Here is a 21,413-nt window from a genome sequence, read left to right on the forward strand (position 1 = left end):
GGCATTCGACCATGTCCCTCGGGGATTTCTGTGGGGGGTACTCCAAGAGTATTGGGTACCGGACCCCTGATAAGGGCTGTTCGGTCCCTGTACAACCGGTGTCAGAGCTTGGTCCGCATTGCCGGCACTAAGTCGAACCTGTTTCCAGTAAGAGTTGGACTCCTCCTAGGCTGCCTTTTGTCACCGATTCTGTTCATAACTTTTAAGGACAGAATTTCTAGGCGCAGCCAGGGCATTGAGGGGGTCCGGTTTGGTGGACTCAAGATTGGTGTCTGCAGTGATGCGGGCTCTGCATTGGTCTGTCGTGGTGAAAAAGGAGCGGACCCGTAAGGCAAAGCTCTCCATTTACCAAACGATCTGTGTTCCTACCCTCACCTATGGTCATGAGCTATGGGTAGTGACTGAAAGAACGAGATCGCGAATACAAGTGGCTGAAATGAGTTTCCTCCGCCGGGTGTCTGGGCTTTCACTTAAAGATAGGGTGAGAAGCTCAGTCATCCAAGGGGGGCTCAGAGTAGAGGCGCTGTTCCTCCACATCGAGAGGAGTCAGATGAGGCGGCTCAGGCATCTGATCAGTAAGCCTCCTTGGTGAGGTGTTCCGGGCACATCTAACCGGGAGGAGGCCCCGGGAAGATCAAGGACACGTTAGAGGGACTATGTCTCCCGGCTGGCCTGGGAACGCCTTAGGATTCTCCTGGAAGAGCTAGAAGTGGCCGGGGAGAGGGAAGTCTGGGCATCTCTGCTCAAGCTGTTGCCCCCCGTGACCCAATCTCGAATAAGCGGAAGAGGATGGATGGAAGATGTGCAAGCAAATAGGCCAGTAGTTTTGTAGTGATTATTTCTGTGTACAGATTGTCTTTATTGTACTTTTCTTGTTAGGAAAATATGCATTAGGGTTGATGGACCCTATCGTAATTGTTTAAGATACAGAAGATTCCCATTTGATATTGTTTTGTATTTTTTTTCTGTCACATTTTGGCTTTGAGCTTTGTTTCATAACTGTGTGCTGCAATAGTCTTCCTTGAGTTAGTCATTACCAAAAATTGTGCTCAGTTTGTATAGGTTATAAAATAGATTTTATAATAAAGTAACAAATAAATACTGTCTTCTGGTTTGTATCATAAATTAAAAAGCAGAGAAAACCGATCAACCCATTGTTAGACTTATTTCTGTTTTGAAATGCGGATTTAACCTCTAGTAGTTAATTTTTTTTTATGGAGTTTGTTACTAATAGTGTGCACTGGTACTTCTACTTTTATTGTTTATTTTGTTATACAGTCAAGTTACACTTGTACTTTTTGGTACAATCATAATGATTCACCTTCTGCAAACATTAGACATGAGCATGTGAATTTTATTAACCGAGCAACGATTTTTATTCCTCAAACTTAACTTCTAACATGAAATCAAGTCTTATTTTGTAGCCTCATTTAAATTGATCTTTGAATTGTGTGCCTTTCAAAAGCTACCAAAACTAACTTGTTACGTTAAGTTAGTTAAATAAAACCACTAAAAGGAGGGTTTAATGGAAGAGTACAAAAACACTATTATGTGTATTACTATGGCTGGGTATTAGCACTGATGTCCCGATTTGATGCAGTTTCAATTCACAATGTCCAGATTTGATATTGATTTTATCTTGATTCAATTGGCATGCACTGATATATTTGAAGTGCTGGCTTTTTCAGAGATTACTTAACCATGCAAGGAGAGCATTAATATAATGTGACAAATTTCAGTAACACTTTATCTGAAAGGTGTCTACATAGTGACTTATAATAGCACTTCAAGTGCTTCCTAATTGTCATTCCATTTTTATGCATATGTTATGATTAGTAATGAACAATTTACATCAATATTTCCATGATGTGGATCAAAATATCATTGCTATTTAAAAAAAAAAAAAATTTCAGCACTGCACTCATTCAAAATTCACCATAATTTAATTTACTTATGTATCACCATATCAGAGTCCACACATTATAGGGGCCTTCTTGTTTTAATACAATGGCATCTACTTTATAAAACACTAGCAGAATACCTGCGCTTCGCAGCGGAGAAGTAGTGTGTTAAAGAAGGAAAGAGAAACAAAAGGAAACATTTTGAAAATAACGTAACATGATTGTCAATGTAATTGTTTTGTCACTGTTGAGTGTCGCTGTGGTATATATATATATATATATAATAATCAAAATACCTGCGCTTCACAGCGATGTCGTGTGTTAAAGAAGTTATGAAAAAGAAAAGGAAACATTTTAAAAATAATGTAACATGATTGTCAAAGTAATTGTTTTGTGTATTTGGCGGCAGCATCACGAAGTTGTTTTTGTCTAGCTGCATCAGAAAATTTTCCACAACGTCTGACACGCCTCCTTTTTACTGATTTCTCACCGCTTGGATTGCATTGGGTTTGAGTCTACATATATATATATTGTGAATAAAAACTGAATGCAATGATGTGGAGATGGCAAATGTCAATATTTTATTTGTAATAGAATGTAGATGACAGATCAAACGTTTAATCCGAGTAAATGTATCATTTTAAAGGAAAAATATGTTGATTCAAAATTTCACAGTGTCAACAAATCCCAAAAAAGTTGGGACAAGTAGCAATAAGTAATAAATTTGAGCATAACGAAGAGCTGGAAGACCAATAAACACTAATTAGGTCAATTGGCAACATGATTGGGTATAAAAAGAGCTTCTCAGAGTGGCAGTGTCTCTCAGAAGCCAAGATGGGTAGAGGATCACCAATTCCCACAATGTTGCGCAGAAAGATAGTGGAGCAATATCAGAAAGGTGTTACCCAGCGAAAAATTGCAAAGACTTTGCATCTATCATCATCAACTGTGCATAACATCATCCGAAGATTCAGAGAATCTGGAACAATCTCTGTGCGTAAGGGTCAAGGCCGTTAAACCATACTGGATGCCCGTGATCTCCGGGCCCTTAAACGACACTGCACCACAACCAGGAATGCTACTGTAAAGGAAATCACAGAATGGGCTCAGGAATACTTCCAGAAACCATTGTCAGTGAACACAATCCACCGTGCCATCCGCCGTTGCCAGCTGAAACTCTACAGTGCAAAGAAGAAGCCATTTCTAAGCAAGATCCACAAGCTCAGGCGTTGTCACTGGGCCAGGGATCATTTAAAATGGAGTGTGGCAAAATGGAAGACTGTTCTGTGGTCAGACGAGTCACGATTCAAAGTTCTTTTTGGAAATCTGGGACGCCATGTCATCCGGACCAAAGAGGACAAGGACAACCCAAGTTGTTATCAACACTCAGTTCAGAAGCCTGCATCTCTGATGGTATGGGGTTGCATGAGTGTGTGTGGCATGGGCAGCTTGCATGTCTGGAAAGGCACCATCAATGCAGAAAAATATATTCAGGTTCTAGAACAACATATGCTCCCATCCAGACGTCATCTCTTTCAGGGAAGACCCTGCATTTTTCAACAAGATAATGCCAGACCACATTCTGCATCAATCACTACATCATGGCTGCGTAGGAGAAGGATCCGGGTACTGAAATGGCCAGTCTGCAGTCCAGATCTTTCACCTATAGAGAGCATTTGGCGCATCATAAAGAGGAAGGTGCGACAAAGAAGGCCCAAGACGATTGAACAGTTAGAGGCCTGTATTAGACAAGAATGGGAGAGCATTCCTATTTCTAAACTTGAGAAACTGGTCTCCTCGGTCCCCAGGCGTCTGGTGAGTGTTGTAAGAAGAAGGGGAGATGCCACACAGTGGTGAAAATGGCCTTGTCCCAACTTTTTTGGGATTTGTTGACACCATGAAATTCTGAATCAACATATTTTTCCCTTAAAATGATACATTTTCTCAGTTTAAACTTTTGTTCCGTGATTTATGTTCTATTCTGAATAAAATATTAGAAGTTGGCACCTCCACATCATTGCATTCAGTTTTATTCACGATTTGTATAGTGTCACAACTTTTTTGGAATCCGGTTTGTATATATACACGTATATCTTCATATCTATATACATATCTACATATGAATATATGAAAAGGGTGCTTCTACTAAATACTGAGTAAAGGGTCTGAATACTTAGGACCATGTGATATTTCAGTTTTTCTTTTTTAATAAATCTGCAACAATTTCAAAAATTCTTTTTTTTCTGTCAATATGGGGTGCTGTGTACATTAATGAGGGAAAAATTAATTTAAATGATTTTAGCAAATGGCTGCAATATAACAAAGAGTGAAAAATTGAAGGGGGTCTGAATACTTTCCGAACCCACTGTATATTGTGTTAATTTAAAAAAATTTGCTCAGTCGGCTACCCCTCCTGAGACTGATAACAGCTGGTGACTTTTTATTTTTCTTTACAACTTTTAAATTTGTTGTCACTTCCTTTGCAGTACAAAGAGGCTTTACAGCAGCAACAGTATGCTAATCGCATGCAAATTTCTGCTCTTCAAACTAAGCTGGACGAGACTAGACACAGAATCCCTGAAGACCACAGTGATCAAGTGCTGAAACAGCAAATTGAGGCTAAGCACGAGTCTCTGGTTAATAAAGAGAAGGAGGTGATTTTTTTTAAGACTTTTTAGCTATTTTTCATGTGCAGTTCACTTAACACTCATACATTTGTTTTTTCCTCTTAACGTGTTCTTTATAATTAATAAATGTACATGTATTTTTATTATATGTCCCTTCTATAACATAGTTGTTTTGATTCTACGCATTTTGAGCATTTTGCCTTGGTTAATGATCAGTATTTTAATGTTGCCTTGCCTCATCACAGAGCTGTAGCAAACATGTGCAAGACTTTCACGTGTGCGTACTGTAAGATCACAACAAGCATTAAAGGAGCCTTCCTTTCCTCGAGTCAGAATAAGACACTGCGAAATGATAGTAGTAATAAAAGATTTAGTACTACAGTGCAATTCAGTTTTATTGATGGAAGAAAAAAGTTCCAAGTATTTGCACAGGTGAATCGGAAAAAATTGGCATACCAATATGTGCCCCAAGATTGGAACTCTGAGCTCAATGAATTATATTTTTTTAAATGTGGCTAGTTTTTTTTACATTTGTTGTATTCTGTTTGTGGTTATCATTTCATCTATTTCTTTTGTTGTTTAAGGCGTGCTAGTGCGGTGATTAGCACAGTTGACACCCAGCTCAGACCACAGTTTAGGCCAGAATCTTCAGTTCAGTATAGTTTGCAAACACTTTCTTAGCCATCAGGGACATTTAAATGACCATTAAATCATTATAATTCACTTAAAGTTAATTCAGCTCCTCCTTCAGTATTGTCTTATTTGGTTTTCACAAGTTTGTTGAATTTCCCAAACATTTCTATGATTGTGCTGAACTACATATATATATCTATACTAATAAAAGGCAAAGCCCTCACTCACTCACTCACTCACTGACTCACTCACTCACTCACTCACTCACTCACTCACTGACTCATCACTAATTCTCCAACTTCCCGTGTGGGTGGAAGGCTGAAATTTGGCAGGTTGATTCCTTACAGCTTCCTTACAAAAGTTGGGCAGGTTTTATATCGAAATTCTACGCGTAATGGTCATAACTGGAAGCAGTTTTTCTCCATTTACTGTAATGGAGATGAGCTTCAACGCCGTGGGGGCGGAGTTTCGTGTGACATCATCACGCCTCCCACGTAATCACGCAGTACATAGAAAACCAGGAAGACCTCAAAAATGCGCTCAAGAAAACATGCATTAATATAATTGAGAAGGCAGCGAAACAATAAGAAGCGAGTTCTGCTACTTCGGAAACAAAGCACGATGTAAACCTACACTTTAAATTAAGTTCATAGACAGGCTGCCGCTGGCGTTTGTAATTTAGTGCCTGCCCATAGAAGGCCGTCCGTCAGCGGCAATCCAATAGCAAACTGCCACGGGTAAATATTCACGGGTGAAGGACTGTGCTTATGGAGAGGAAGATGAGATGGTCAGGGTGGTGTTTGACACAAACTCAGCGAAACTGCGAGAGAAAGTTTTAAGTGCCAGGACTAAGGTAACATTAAATAAAGCTATGGACATAGCACGAGATGGCACCAGCACAGCTGGGAACCTTCGATGCAAGTACACCGAGTGGCTCACGTGAACTGACGCAGTGCACAGATAAAAAGCAACAGTTCCAAAGAGCGCTGAACAAAAACCGAATTACACAGTTGAAAAGGCAGCAAAAATATGAAGCGTCTGATAAGCATATTCATAAATGCAGCTACTGTGGAAACAAAGCACACGGTGGAAAAAGTCAATGTCCCGCTAAAGGAAGACAGTGTAAAAAAAACCCGTGCATGCAGTGTGTCAGGTCTCAGATAAAGAAGAAGACGAGCTGTTTATTGATGCAGTAAGAAACGAATCGATGAATGAAACCTGTCATCTTTACAACGATTGACAAACACGGAATGTAACTTGAACACAACACATCGCATACAAATACGACCTGATTGAAAGAAATAATGATAATCAAATCCTTGATGACAGCAACATTCAATAACACTCACAAAACAATTACTGTATATTGACAATCATGTTACGTTATTTTTAAAATGTTCCCTTTTCTTTTTCATAACTTCTACTTCTCCACTGCGATACGCGGGTATATATTTAAATGTATATATATACCCCTATCTACAGTACATACTCTCGAATAGACAAGCCACATGCTGTGGCTCAATTGTAGAGTCTTCGCCTCTGATGCCGACATTCGAGGTTCCCGAGAGGGGATGCACTGAGTATGTACGCGCGCTACTGATTCATTTTACCTTCGCATCTCCTTGGTTTGGGACGTATGAAAAATATTAGGTTAACGCAGAATCATGTTACGTTATTTTTAAAATGTTTCCCTTTATTAGCACAAGCACAGCTGAGAAGCTTCGATGCATGTACTCCATAACGCGTTAAAAATAACGCATTTAATCACACTTTCAATTCCAAGCAAACGGGAACTTTTGTCAATGCATCATTTCCTGGTACATCCATTACACTGATGCACACATCACAGCTACAAAAATGTTAGAGTCGGAATAAAGCCGTTCCTACGACTGATCATTTCGACTTCCGAAGCCTTGATAAAAGCATGGTTTTGTGCACACTGAAAAGCAAGCAAAATTAGATGCATTACAGAAAGCGGACTTTGTGGCTCTTACTGGGGATCATTGGACTTCCGTGACCGTTAGTAATTCTAATTACATCTAATTACAAAATGTTCAATGATCACACTGTTTTAGCCTAATGTACAAAATAATTTTGGCTAAGGTTACTCAGAGTTTAAAGATTAAGTTGGTCAAATTACCTTTTATGTTTCTGACTTATTTTTTAAGAAGAAAAACTGCACTTTATGTTGAAATTTTGGTTATTATTATTTAAAGACAATACTATTCTGAAAATCTACTTAAAGTACTTAAACTACCACTTTATTTTTAAGTCTGCCCAATTTTAACCAGGGATGATATTTTTGTTTCTGTTTTGAATTCAAATGCAGTTTAAAGGCTTTTTTTCAGAAATTAAAACAGCTTCAGTTTACAATATTCATGTCCATGTCTATTATTTGATTCTGTCGCCCACTAAAACACTTTTAAATTAAAAAAAACATTTGCGATTTGGGGCAAATTTACGTGTCGATTACATACGATTAATCAAGATTAATTCTTACACAGCCTCTAATTAATTGGATTAATTTTTTAATCGAGTCCCACCTAATATATATATATATGTGGATATATATATGTAGATTTGTATATATAAATGTGTATATACAGTATATATGTAGATATGTATATGTGTATATACAGTATGTATATATACAGTATGTATATATATGTATGTGTGTATATGTATATATATATAACTGTGTATATATATGTGTATAGATGTGTATATATATATATATATTTATATATATATGCCAGCAACACTCATGACAATGACAAAACAATTACATTGTCAATCATGTTACGTTATTATTAAAATGTTTCCTTTTCTTTTTACTTCTCCGCTGCCAATGCAGGTATTTTGCTATATATATATATATATATATATATATATATATATATATATATATATATATATATATATATATATATATATATATATATATATATATATATATATATATATATATACAGATATATATATATACAGATATATATATATACAGATATATATAAATATATATATACAGATATATATAAATAGATAGATATGACAACAACACTCAATATCAATGACAAAACAATTACATTAACAATCATCTTACGTTATTTTTAAAATGTTTGCTTTTCATTTTCATAACTTCTTTAACACACTACTTCTCCGCTGCGAAGCGCGGGTATTTTGCTAGTCCATAATATATGGAAGCGAAGGTCTGTGATACGGTTTGTATATTAGCAGCTGGAGATCCATAAAGGGAGAAAAATGAATCACGTATCATAAAGTAGTTTTTATTCCTAAGCTTTCAGCCCCTACCAGGAGCCTTCATCAGAGGATAATGCTTAGACATACAATAATCAAAGGCAATATATAGCTAAATGGGGGTAGGGGGATTGGATGTATTGGTCATAACATTTTATTTATTAAGAATATGTTCTTCTTAAGTTTGCATATGCAGGGTTTATGTCCAAATGTCTGTTAATGACATTTTTGTCTCATAGCCAAGATTCAGCCCGTGTTCTGGCACTTTTAGTACTAGCCTTAAATCTTACATTGTCCCAGTTAAATGTATGTCCTGTTGATTTTGTATATGTATAGATCTATGATTGCCAGTCCTTCCTTCTTACGGCGTTGCGATGTTCCTATATATGTGTTGCAATTCTTTTTTATGTTTGTCCTATGTATACTGCTAGGCAAGAACTGCATGGAATGCTATAAACTGTGTTTCATGTTTCTGCTGTCAATTTCTTTTTTTAGCATTAAAAAGGACAGTGCGTAGAGTGTTTGCAGGCTTTGTGCTATTCTGATGCCTGATTTGGCCAGGATGCGTGCTGTAAACCTGTGTACTGTACTGCTGTGTCTCCCGCAGTGCTAGAATGTAAAATAACAATGTTACCGGTATTATATATAGCATAACCAATGATGAGAGAACCCCGCTGAATAATAAGATCCATCTTCAAAATTGGTTACTACATCTCTGTGTTGTCACACTAGCCTTGCAAAACACCAAGAGGCATCTGTATGCAAATTTTCATGGAAAAATTCAGTGAACAAGGTCATTAGCAAACCTAACAAATGGGGGTCGTTCATAAGACATTCATCAATTAGTATCAAGGCTAATATGCTTAACAAGTTTACTTGTAAAATACACACATTTGGCTTTTAAGCTAAAACGTCTATACTTAAAGCAGTGAGAGCTAATTAATGAAAGATCTGAACTCATTTAATGAGCTTCTGTTTTAATTTCTGCTTAAGATGCATTTTCTACTCCAGGTACAGATAGAAAACATATTAGTCTGCTGTTCTGCTCCTTGCACAGGACGACTTCAAAAATTCCTTTTTCTCAGTTTTCTTGTCCACTTTCTTTAATATGAAAGCCAATATTTCTGTAAAGTCAGACTGTTGGCTGTCTGTTTATAGGTGAGTGCTGGCAGCAAAATGATATATGTGCTTCCTCAAAGGAATACTACAACTAAATTGCTTCAAGCTTAGAAAACTAGATTTTACAGAAATAGTCTGAGATTGGCCAATTTATTTATGACCAATCAAGTAGTTTGTAATGAAAATCATCAGATTTAGATCAGTTGCCCATCAATCAGAGCACCACAGTTTTCTTGTGTGCATCATAGATCTATAAGATAACAGTACACAAATGTGTTTAAATCACTTTACTTAATGGTCATGAGATTCCATCTTTTCATAATTTATTCCAAAGGTATTAAACATAAAAAAATAGAAACCCTCTTCATGTGCTCATCAGTCTGTACAGAGTGATTTTCATAATGATAATTTTAATGAATAATTTTCGATATTCTTCATAAGAAATTTCAAAATGGTATCCTGATACCAGATAATTGTTCAATATCACAATTGTGTTTCAGGTTAGCCTATGTTGTTCTTCATCTGTAACAAAGTAACAGTTACTCATGACTATAAACATAAAGTCTGCTGTGTGACATCACAGTAAAATAAAACATGCAATGTAATATTTTATGTGGTATTCAAAAACATTCATAAGGGTCTTTTTAAAATGCCTATTCCTCCTTCATTCACCCACTGTGTGTACAATATTTCGTTGTACTTTATAAAACCATATTGCATTCCTTCTATACTTTGAAGTCAATTTACCTGTGCATAATGGTGCATTGCATTGGTTCAGCATATTGTACAAGACTGGTGTGTTGTAATTGTGATATTCCAGTATAAATTAATTTTTACCAAGCACAAAGCTAACAAAGGTTACAAATTCTTATTAACTTTGAATGTTAAAGTTTTTATGTTCTGGATACTATTTTTTTTCCTTTACATGGACATATTTTGTTCATTTAAATATCTTGCATATTGGCATTGTGATTCCCATATTAAAACTATGTAGTTTTCTATACAGTACTAACAGCCCTTTTTCTTTTGCAGAATGCAATTTTAATTAATCAGATAGAACATTTAGAAAGAGATTTGCTCAGTAAATCTGAAGAATTATTGCAGATAAACATTCAATTGGGCCTGCAAGCAAAAACCAGCACTTCTAAAGTCAATAGTCTGCAAAATGAGATTATTCAACTAAAGGTATACTGTTTTCTTAATAATACTGCTCAAGTATGGATAAACACCCATTCCAAAGTTTTCATTATGGAATATTATTTGTAGTTTATAATTATTTAAATACCAATATTATGTTTCTTTACATGTGTATCTATATTAAGAAACACTGTATATGCAGTTCTCAGGTTATCTGTTGTTAAGTGACAATTATTTTGCATTCATTACCATCATGTGCAAGTAACTTGCAATTAAATTACCCATTGCCTGTGTTGTTACATTCATTTGTTATTCATAATTAATTCAGGTATTTCCAAAGCTGGCCCTTTATACAATGTTGTGTAAATATTGAAGTTAAGAGAATGTGGCAAGGAAATGAAAACAATTCAAGGGATTTTAAATATTTTACTCTGTTGAATATTCTTTGCTGAAGATGTCCAAATTTAATATGTAAATTTAACCAAATTAAGAGAACCTAAATGTATTTAGAGGTAAAAAGTGAAATGCAATATACAGGTGCCGGTCATAAAATTAGAATATCATGACAAAGTTGATTTATTTCAGTAATTCCATTCAAGAAGTAAAACTTGTATATTAGATTCATTCATTACACACAGACTGATGTATTTCAAATGTTTATTTCTTTTAATTTTGATGATTATAACTGACAACTAATGAAAGTCCCAAATTCAGTATCACGGAAAATTAGAATATAAATTAAGACCAATGCAAAGAAAGGATTTTTAGAAATGTTGGCCAACTGAAAGGTATGAACATGAAAAGTATGAGCATGTACAGCACTCAATATTTAGTTGGGGCTCCTTTGGCCTGGATTACTGCAGCAATGCGGCGGCATGGAGTGGATCAGTCTGTGGCACTGCTCAGATATGATGAGCGCCCATGTTGCTCTGATAGTGGCCTTCAGCTCTTCTGAATTGTTGGGTCTGGCATATTGCATCTTCCTCTTCACAATACCCCATAGATTTTCTATGGGGTTAAGGTCAGGCGAGTTTGCTGGCCAATCAAGAACAGGGATACCATGGTCCTTAAACCAGGTACTGGTAGTTTTGGCACTTTGTGCAGGTGCCAGGTCCTGTTGGAAAATGAAATCTGCATCTCCATAAAGTTCGTCAGCAGCAGGAAGCATGAAGTGCTCTAAAACTTCCTGGTAGACGGCTGTGTTGACCTTGGACCTCAGAAAACACAATGGACCAACACCAGCAGATGACATGGCACCCCAAACCATCACTGACTGTGGAAACTTTACACTGGACCTCAAGCAACATGGATTCTGTGCCTCTCCTCTCTTCCTCCAGACTCTGGGACCTTGATTTCCAAAGGAAATGCAAAATTTACTTTCATCAGAGAGCATAACTTTGGACCACTCAGCAGCAGTCTAGTCAAGACGCTCTTCTGTCGCTGTCTCTTGTTCAAGAGTGGCTTGACACAAGTAATGCGACAGCTGAAACCCATGTCTTGCATACGTCTGTGCCTGGTGGTTCTTGAAGCACTGACTCCAGCTGCAGTCCACTCTTTGTGAATCTCCCCCACAGTTTTGAATGGGTTTTGTTTCACAATCCTCTCCAGGGTGCGGTTATCCCTATTGCTTGTACACTTTTTTCTACCACATCTTGTCCTTCCTTTCGCCTCTCTATTAATGTGCTTGGACACAGAGCTCTGTGAACAGCCAGCCTCTTTAGCAATGACCTTTTGTGTCTTGCCCTCCTTGTGCAAGGTGTCAATGGTCGTCTTTTGGACAACTGTCAAGTCAGCAGTCTTCCCCATGATTGTGCAGCCTACAGAACTAGACTGAGAGACCTTTTAAAGGCTTTTGCAGGTGTTTTGAGTTAAGTAGCTGATTAGAGTGTGGCACCAGGTGTCTTCAATATTGAACCTTTTCACAATGTTTAAATTTTCCGAGATACTGAATTTGGGACTTTCATTAGTTGTCAGTTATAATCATCAAAATTAAAAGAAATAAACATTTGAAATACATCAGTCTGTGTGTAATGAATGAATCTAATATACAAGTTTCATTTTTTGAATGCAATTACTGAAATAAATCAACTTTGTCATGATATTTTAATTTTATGACCGGCACCTGTATATAAAAGCAGTTGACTCAATTTAGCTTCATTTTTTTAGGATTTCGGTAAATGAACCTTGTAAGCGAAAGGCCTTTGTAAACAGTTTAAGGTGTTTAATTTTTCTAATAACTTTTAGTAGTGTGAAACTAAATCAAAGAAATACTTTTTATTTTTATTTTACAAGGATATCATAACCAGTTTGCAAGAACACAGGAGGACTGATCCAGATAGTACATCCTCCGTGATGCAGTTACCTCAGGCATTGCTAGAAGAGAAGAATCAAGAAATTGACCATTTAAATGATCAGCTTTTGAGATTACAACAAGAACATGAATTAAACAACAAGGTAAATTAGTGTTCCTTCAATTATATTTGAAACTTAGTTGAATGGCCATTTGTATTTATGTTTAATAATTGGGAAAGAGATTAAAAACACGTTCTTTTTAAATATTTTAGCATAGTTTTTAATTTGTACAATTTTTTATTTTTCTATGTTACTCTTTAAACTTCTGTTATATCTGTATAGTTTCTATTTATTAGAATCATAAGATTTGTAATTATTTTATTTTGTGGCGAGTCCCATTTCATTTTAAACCCTGTCATCTCAAACTCTTAATTACCTCTTACCCTAGGACGCTCTTCTTTCAGGTAGGTAACGGACTATTCTGTTTCCTGTTTTACTTTGGCAGAGAAGTATCCCTTTATATTTTTATCCAAGTTTATTTCTGAGTCAGAGACTGAATTACACTGAGGATCATGAATGAGTCTAAATTTTTCTGTACCTTCTCTGCCACATTCTCTCCATGTGGTCACTAGTTATATTGCATTTCATCCCCAAGTGGTACGGGCCATTTATTTACACTGTGGCATCTAGCAGCTTATCCCATGTAGACATTTGTTTATGGAGTCATGCATTTCTTGGCCTAATGTTCATCACAGTACTGAGATGTTCTCTGTGGTAGTACTCCTCTACGTGTCTGATACTGTACAAGGGTTTCAAAGCTTGCAGGATGTAATTGTTTATGATATTTGGATAATCTTTGGCATTTGACGGGAATGACTATAGCCTTAATGAACAAGAGATGTCCTAGAGAGATGTAAAAGGTTAACTGTATGACCAAAGAAAGCCGCATCATCCACAAGCTCTCCAAAATAATAAAGTTGCAGAAAATGGTTGAAAAACATTTGGGAATGTCAAACCTCTTTCGTATTATGATCTTAGCAAGTTTGTTTCAAGTACCATTGTGTCACCATATAAAATAGTTTTTATTATTGCATAGTGGAGTGTTAATACACCACTCAGCACAGTGTGTTCCTTTAATTTGCCTCATTTTATTTTGGGAAAAAATGCACTGTGATGGAGGTAGAACTGATGAAGTCATGGGATACCTAAATGATTTAGTTAGAATAGATCTTGCATTTAAGGATTCCCAAGCCTTCAGAATGTTGAGGTAATCTTAAATACTGTAGGTAATTGATGTATGCTAGTTTTACTTTTTTTAATGTTTTTAGATGCTTGGAAGAAAATATTTCTGAGATTTGTCGTATGCTGATTTTACTTTTTTAATGTTTTTTAGATGCTCGAAGAAAAAATTTCTGAGGTTGAAGATTTGAAATCTCAAATAGAGCACTATGTGGGAGACCTGGATCGTCTTCGACAAGACAAGGCTGATGAAGTTGAACGGCTACATGAAGTCATTTACAAACTGCAAGAAGAGATAGATCAGCTTGGCCCTAACTGTCATGAAATTAGTGATTCTCAGGAAGACATACCTTTAGACAGGTTAGATAACAGAGGAAGTCTTCAGCATGAACTATGGCAGGAAGAACGTTTACAACAAGAGCTGGCTACGGAACACATTCAGTTGTCAGATGCGCGTGTGAAAGAATTGGAACAACAACTGGAAAATGCTTGCATAGAAAGAGAGACACTCCAACAATTGCTTCAAAAACAAGAAACACATTTCAGATCTGAAATGGAAAAACTTGGCAAAAGCCTACATAATGAGAAACTTCAACATCATAGTCTACAGGAAGAGTATAACCTACTTAAAGCTCATCTTACTGAGCAAGAGGCTGAAGCTGCACATTTATCTACCAGAATACAAGAACTAGAAGATCTCTTAAGAGAAAGGGAGTGTCAGTTGGTGGAGGCTGAAGTGCAAGCAAAAGGTACAGATGAGAAGAGACAAGCTGAAATACTTTCTTTAAAACATTTTCCTGCAAAAGTAGCTGAACTTCAAATTGAGCTGCAAAAAAGACTTGCTGTTTCTATGGAAGCAGACCATCTTAAGACTGAGAAATCTCTTTTGGATGTTCAGCTTCTTGAGTTAAATGAAGTAATTTTAAGAAAAACGGGAGAGATTGAGATGCTGGAAAATGAAGCTGTGAAATTACAAACTCACATTGAAGAAATCGGGTCCGAGAAGGCTCAGCTACTTGCAGAGTCCACTAACTTAAGGCAAAAGATGTCAAGTCTTAACATTGAAGTTGACAGATTAAAAATTGATGTAACAACTAAGAATGCCCAAATTCAGGATCTCCTTATACAACTTGAAAATAACCAGACAAAGCATTCTGGAGCAGAAAGAATGCTTGTAAGTTTGTCTTGTTTATTTTCAGCATCACTTGGTGTAAGATGTAATTCAAGTCTCCGTGGTCTTTGTTATATGGAGTTATTCACCCTTCCCATTATTATCTGTTTCGCATGATACAAGCCTGTTCTTGCAGTATTGTGTGCCATGCTGAGTCAACATTATTTTAAACGGCTATTTTTTATTGATGCACATCAGTGGAAAACATTATATAATTGCCAGTACCCAGGACCTCGCAAACGGGTTGCATAAAATTCATATAAGTCTGGAGAGGAAAATCGGTCAACTCTGCTGTCGTAGTTCTATAATCTATTCATAGGCATCTAAGATAAGTTTCATTCATTATGCATACTACAACACTTTGTAAATGGTGTTTATGTAGAAAAATGAGCTGATGAAATTTTGTGATATTAGGTTTGTTTATTGTATGAATTTTTCCCTCAGAGTCTGACAATTGATCAAATATAAATATTGCAAGAAGCAAATAAACCAAAGCAGTGTTTCCTAAATAAATGTTCTTATTTATAACAGCAGTTCTTGGTTCTGCCTAGAATTAAAATTTATCAGAACTTAATTTTTCTCTTAGTCATTTGGATATTTAATTTTCCGTATGTCCATCTGAATGTTTTATGTTCCAACAAATTATCCATGTCAGAATACGGTCCTGCTCTCTGCGATCCTGAAAAAGTAAATTAAGAAGCTTCAAGGAAGGAAGTATTCTATAAAGTCTTGCGTTGCTTCAGAGCACTGTACAATATTGGTCAGCATCTAGATATATTGATGAATAGACAGTAATTTATTTGTTGCAAGAGGGAAATTTAGCTTATTACAAGAAATTAAATTACATACCAAATGTACACAAATTACAAAAGAGAAAACTTATGACTAATAAGACAATTTAGGTATTTTCTGAAATTATGATAAATTAAACGTTTTTATATTTTTATTTATTAATATTTTGTCATAAATAGCACATAATGTACATTAAATATGTTAAATGTGCTTTGAGCTAATTATTTGTATGAACAGCCATCCAATTTGTATTTCAACATTTCAGTTGCATTTTCTTAAATATATTTTATGTTGCCCCCTCCATTCCAGCCAACCCAAACCACAGAATATTTAGTAGTGTATACGCATTAGTCAGAGTTGTTATGAAGCAGAGAAAATATAAGTCATGACAGATTGTCATTCAGACTTGATATTTATGTATGTTTGTCATTTTTTCCCATACAGTGGTTTGCCTCTGTGCTTTATTTTTCATCTCATTTAGTTGTGATTTTATCAATTGCATTTTTTACTATTATGTGCCATTTTATTGGCTTTATTTTAGTTTGGCTTCAACTTTTTTTGTTATAAACATGTTCTCACACTTGTTTTCTGCACGGTTGTTAGCAGTCCACAACATGCAACATGACTAATTAGAGCATGTAATGACCTAGCTAAAATATTCAGTTTGAGCCTTTGAAATATACAGGTATTTCAATATATTCTAAAATTTGTTTGATTACACAGAATTGTGCTGAGGAGTCCTTGGCAAAAACGGAAACAGCTCTAAAAGAGAAAGCACAACAACTGCAGGAACATGTATGCACGATTTCTGAGTTGAAAACTGAGTTAGAGGAGCTGAAAGTGGAACTTACGACTGTTAAGGAACAGCTGTATTTAAGTACTATACATGCAGATCAGCTGCTGGAAGAGAGACAGGTTTGTGCTTATTTCTCTTTTGTAAGTGTTCTTATCCTCTAAAGTGCAGTTGGTATTCTGAACTCTGCTGCTTCTTTATTTTAAAAATTGACTTTATATCATTTCCTTTGTTTACCCTCTGGCAACCTGATCCTATAGTTTAGTGAGACAGTTTTGCTTTTTTGTATGTATACTTTTTCTATATTTGCAGCAAGAGATACTGGTTTGCCACAAGGCATGAAATGACTATCTTAAAATTAATACAAATGGTGCCAGGAATGCAGTGAATGACGAGTTAACAATGTATTATTATACAGAAAAATGATATTCTTTTGCAGGAAATTTCAGAGTAACTTTTGATTTCAGAGGATTTTTGAGACTGCTAACATTATTCATATACCACTGCATATATTTCCTCTTAATTTAGTAAAAATCTTGAAAACCAAAAACCTTAGTGGCCCAGTACTACTTGGGGTATTCTGGAAAAGATTTTACAAATTGCAGAGGCAACTGTTGTCATTGGTTCATCTTCTGTAGTTACATTTGGATATGTATATTTGTAAAATATATGAAACTTTTGTTTCAAAGGGTTAATTATAGGAACAATTTAAAAGAAAAGTACAGGTTTCTGTGAAAAATATTGATTTTTTTCAGCAACATTACAATGCTTTTATCACTGCTACAAACAGACATTCTTCTATACTGAGGTTTGCACAATAGCTTCTCATTTGATAATTAGGTATTCAAGGGTACATCTTTTAAGAGTTTAAAGGGAAGTGGAATTTTATCCCTACTCTTTTTCAAATAATATCTTTGCCCTCCACTCTTTACAGATGTTATTAAAAGAAATAAAAACAACAAAAGGAATCATGCTAGTGATGTCAAAATTAGTCACCAGCAATCAAAAAACCTTTCACATTTAAAAAAAAAAATTAAATCCATCTTTTATTGTCATCCCTAATTCCACTTGTTAGTCCAATTTAGTGTGCTATAAGCAGTTAGGTCTTCATTAATTGCACTCTTTTTAAATTCAATTAAGAACTGCGTTTAAAGCTTTAGTTTATATCCTGCAAATACTCTGATAAAGCGCCATACTTCCTTAAATTACAGTAGTATATTTGTACAGCATGTGTGAGGTGTGTATGCATCTAAATATCCCCCAAAATTCAACACAGGTACTACTATGTACATTTTTGTGTGCGTACATAAATTTATATAGTGATGACCACTGTTGTTTCACTGTTTCAGCAATCTATGTCTAAATGTCAGCAACACCACCTATTTTGTTAATGTGTGTCCTCAAATACCTCAAGTCTTTTAGTCCCATTAAAAAAAAGCAGTGACTACCTTCCTTTGTGATAATATACACTATCCTCTTGAAATCCTTAAATTTAACAAAATATTAGATGTCACAGCTCTCGGGACAACTTTTGAGTTCCTGTTGATTTGCATTACAGTCCTGTTAGTGTGGCAACTGCACCATGAATAATATGGAATTAATTATGTTTTGATACTACATCTGCTCTAATTCCCCATACACACAGTGACATGGTTTCTTTCTCCTTGGGTGCCACATAAGCACATCAGATTAAAAAACATTATTTTCAGTGAGATTTTTTTCTGCTTTAGGTTTTAGCGGTAGTTTGCATAGTTCAGATACGATTCATGTAACTTTTAAATGTTTCCTGCAAGTAAACATGTACACATTTTTTTGTTTACATTTCTCTTTTGAAAGTTGTCAGCAGGTATACACATATGTATATGTATATGTATATGTATATGTATATGTATATGTATATGTATATATATATATATATATATATGTATATGTATATGTATATATATATATATATATATATATGTATATGTATATATATATATATATATATATATATATATATATATATATATGCATATGTATATGTATTCTATGTAAAGATAAGAGGTTTCATTCATCGATTAGTTCCTTACTGCATCAATAAACAGCTCGTCTTCCTTTTTATCTGTGATGTGACAAACTGCATGCACGGGTTTTTTTTTTTTACACTGTCTTCCTTTAGCAGGACATTCACTTTTTCCACCGCTGCTTTGTTTCAAGAGTAGCTGCACTTATGAATATGATTGTATGTATAAGACGCCATATTTTTTGCTGCCTTCTCAATTGTGTAATCTCGCTTTTGTTCAGCACTCTTTGGAACTGTTGCTTTTTGTCTGCGCATTGCGTCGGTTCACGTGAGCCGCTTGGTGTTCTTGCATCGGGTTCCCAGCTGTACTGGTGCCATCTCGTAATGTCAGCTAAGACCCGGCACTTAAAAGTTTCTCTCGCAGTTTCAATGAGTTTGTGCCAAACACCACCCTGACCATCTCATCTTCCTCTGCATAAGCACAGTCCTTCACCCGTGAACATTTACCGGCAGTGTTTGTATTGGATTGCCGCTGATGGACGGCCTTATATGGGCAGGCACTAAATTACAAACGCTAGTGGCAGCCTGTCTAAGAACTTAATTTAATATAAACTTACGGTTCACGCCGTGCTTTGTTTTCGCGAGTAGCTGTACTTATTAATATGCTTGTATGCATCATTTGCTTCATAATGTTTTTCTGCCTTCTCAATTGTGAAATGGCGTTTTGTGCTCATCGCTGTTTGGAGTTCTTCCTTGTTCTCTACGCATTTACGTAGGGAGGCGTGATGATGTCACACGAAACTCCCCCACGCCATCTCCAACTCAAGACTCCATTACATTATATGGGGAAAAATAGCTTCCAGTTATGACCCTTATGCGTAGAATTTCGAAATGAAACCTGCCCAACTTTTGTAAGTAAGCTGTAAGGAATAAGCCTGCCAAATTTCAGCCTTCTATATATACTATATATACCTAAACGGGAAGTTGGAGAATTAGTGATGAGTCAGTGAGTGAGTGAGTGAGGGCTTTGCCTTTTATTAGTATAGATATATACACACATATATATATATATATATATATATATATATATATATATATATATATATATATATATATATATATATATATATATATATATATATATATATATATATATATATATATATATATATATATATATACATATATATATATATATACATATACACATGTATATATATATATGTATATATATATATATGTATATATATATATAGGTATATATATATATGTACATATATGTATATATATAGTATATATATATATATGTATATATATGTATATGTATATGTACATATATATATATATATATATATATACATATATACATATACATGTATATATATATATATATATATCCCCTTAACATTCGGGTCATTTTTGCTAAATCGCTTTGTAATTCAATTCTCCAAATTAGAATCATTGCTGTTATTGAACTATCTGGAGTATAAACACATGTTTGGTCTCTTTGTAAAGGTAACATTCTCTAGTGTCACCCTTAGTAGTCAGAATCACTGTAGGTGTGACTGATCAAAAGTTATGCAATTAGAACTCACAAAAACGAATTTTTTGTTCTCGCCAAGTTTTTTATGAAAATAAAGGAAAATAAAGCTGCGTAGGTAGGTGAGGACAGAAACACACTATGTACCAACAGAATAACTTGTTGACTACTCACATTTCAAATTTGAAAGAATACCTGTAAAAATGACATTTTTACACCAGTTTTTATGTGGGCATGCCCAGGGGTTTTAGAGGACCATTATCCACATTTTGGAACGTATGGAAAAGTGTAATAACTTTGAATGCTTCCAACCCACAGATATCAAATGAGGGCTCTACTGAAAGCTTACACCTAAAGGAATCTATATCTATACAGTGTCACTTATTAGTTATAAAAAATAATAAAAACAATAAAAATACACATTTCTATGTAAAAATAGTCAATACAAGTTATGGGCCAAAAATATATTTATATTTTTAATTTTTTACTTTTTTTTTTTATAAAATGCACACAAACTATATATTTTTCTTTTTACAAACTGTTACAACACAGCTCAGCTGCTTTCCATGTGCCACTTGATGGCAGCAATCACTAGCAAGCAGAAAGCAAAGGGCGCACGCCGCTCTTCTGCCATTAGACCTCAAAGGGCCGCTTGAATACTTTCGCAACGCTGCATAGCATCTATTATTTAATCGAGCGCTTATTTACGCTTAAACTTCTACTTTTATTCATATTTAAACCGCGAAAAACTTGTCGAAATCACAATAAACAACCACGCACCAATTCTGCAGACTGGCACAATGCCACCTTCACGCACTCCGATTGCTTGTATACAAGTTAGCATGGCAAGCTACATATCAAAATGCTCGGCTGCTCATTGGCTGTAAGTTTTGAGTGTCAGTCACA

The 21,413-nt window shown here is 35.3% G+C and overlaps 1 protein-coding gene across 1 annotated transcript in view; it reads left to right on the forward strand.

Moving 5' to 3' along the window:
- Positions 1 to 21,413, forward strand: part of pcnt (pericentrin) — a 174,690-nt gene that overhangs the window by 113,128 nt on the left and 40,149 nt on the right. Inside the window, exons 32-36 of the mRNA XM_039756353.1 lie at positions 4,388 to 4,555; positions 10,571 to 10,723; positions 12,968 to 13,129; positions 14,361 to 15,380; positions 16,893 to 17,084. Of these exons, the coding sequence (XP_039612287.1) occupies positions 4,388 to 4,555; positions 10,571 to 10,723; positions 12,968 to 13,129; positions 14,361 to 15,380; positions 16,893 to 17,084 (1,695 nt within the window). The remainder of the gene's footprint in view (positions 1 to 4,387; positions 4,556 to 10,570; positions 10,724 to 12,967; positions 13,130 to 14,360; positions 15,381 to 16,892; positions 17,085 to 21,413) is intronic.

The sequence above is a fragment of the Polypterus senegalus genome, chromosome 6 (assembly GCF_016835505.1).
Source record: "Polypterus senegalus isolate Bchr_013 chromosome 6, ASM1683550v1, whole genome shotgun sequence".
Lineage (NCBI taxonomy): Eukaryota > Metazoa > Chordata > Cladistia > Polypteriformes > Polypteridae > Polypterus > Polypterus senegalus.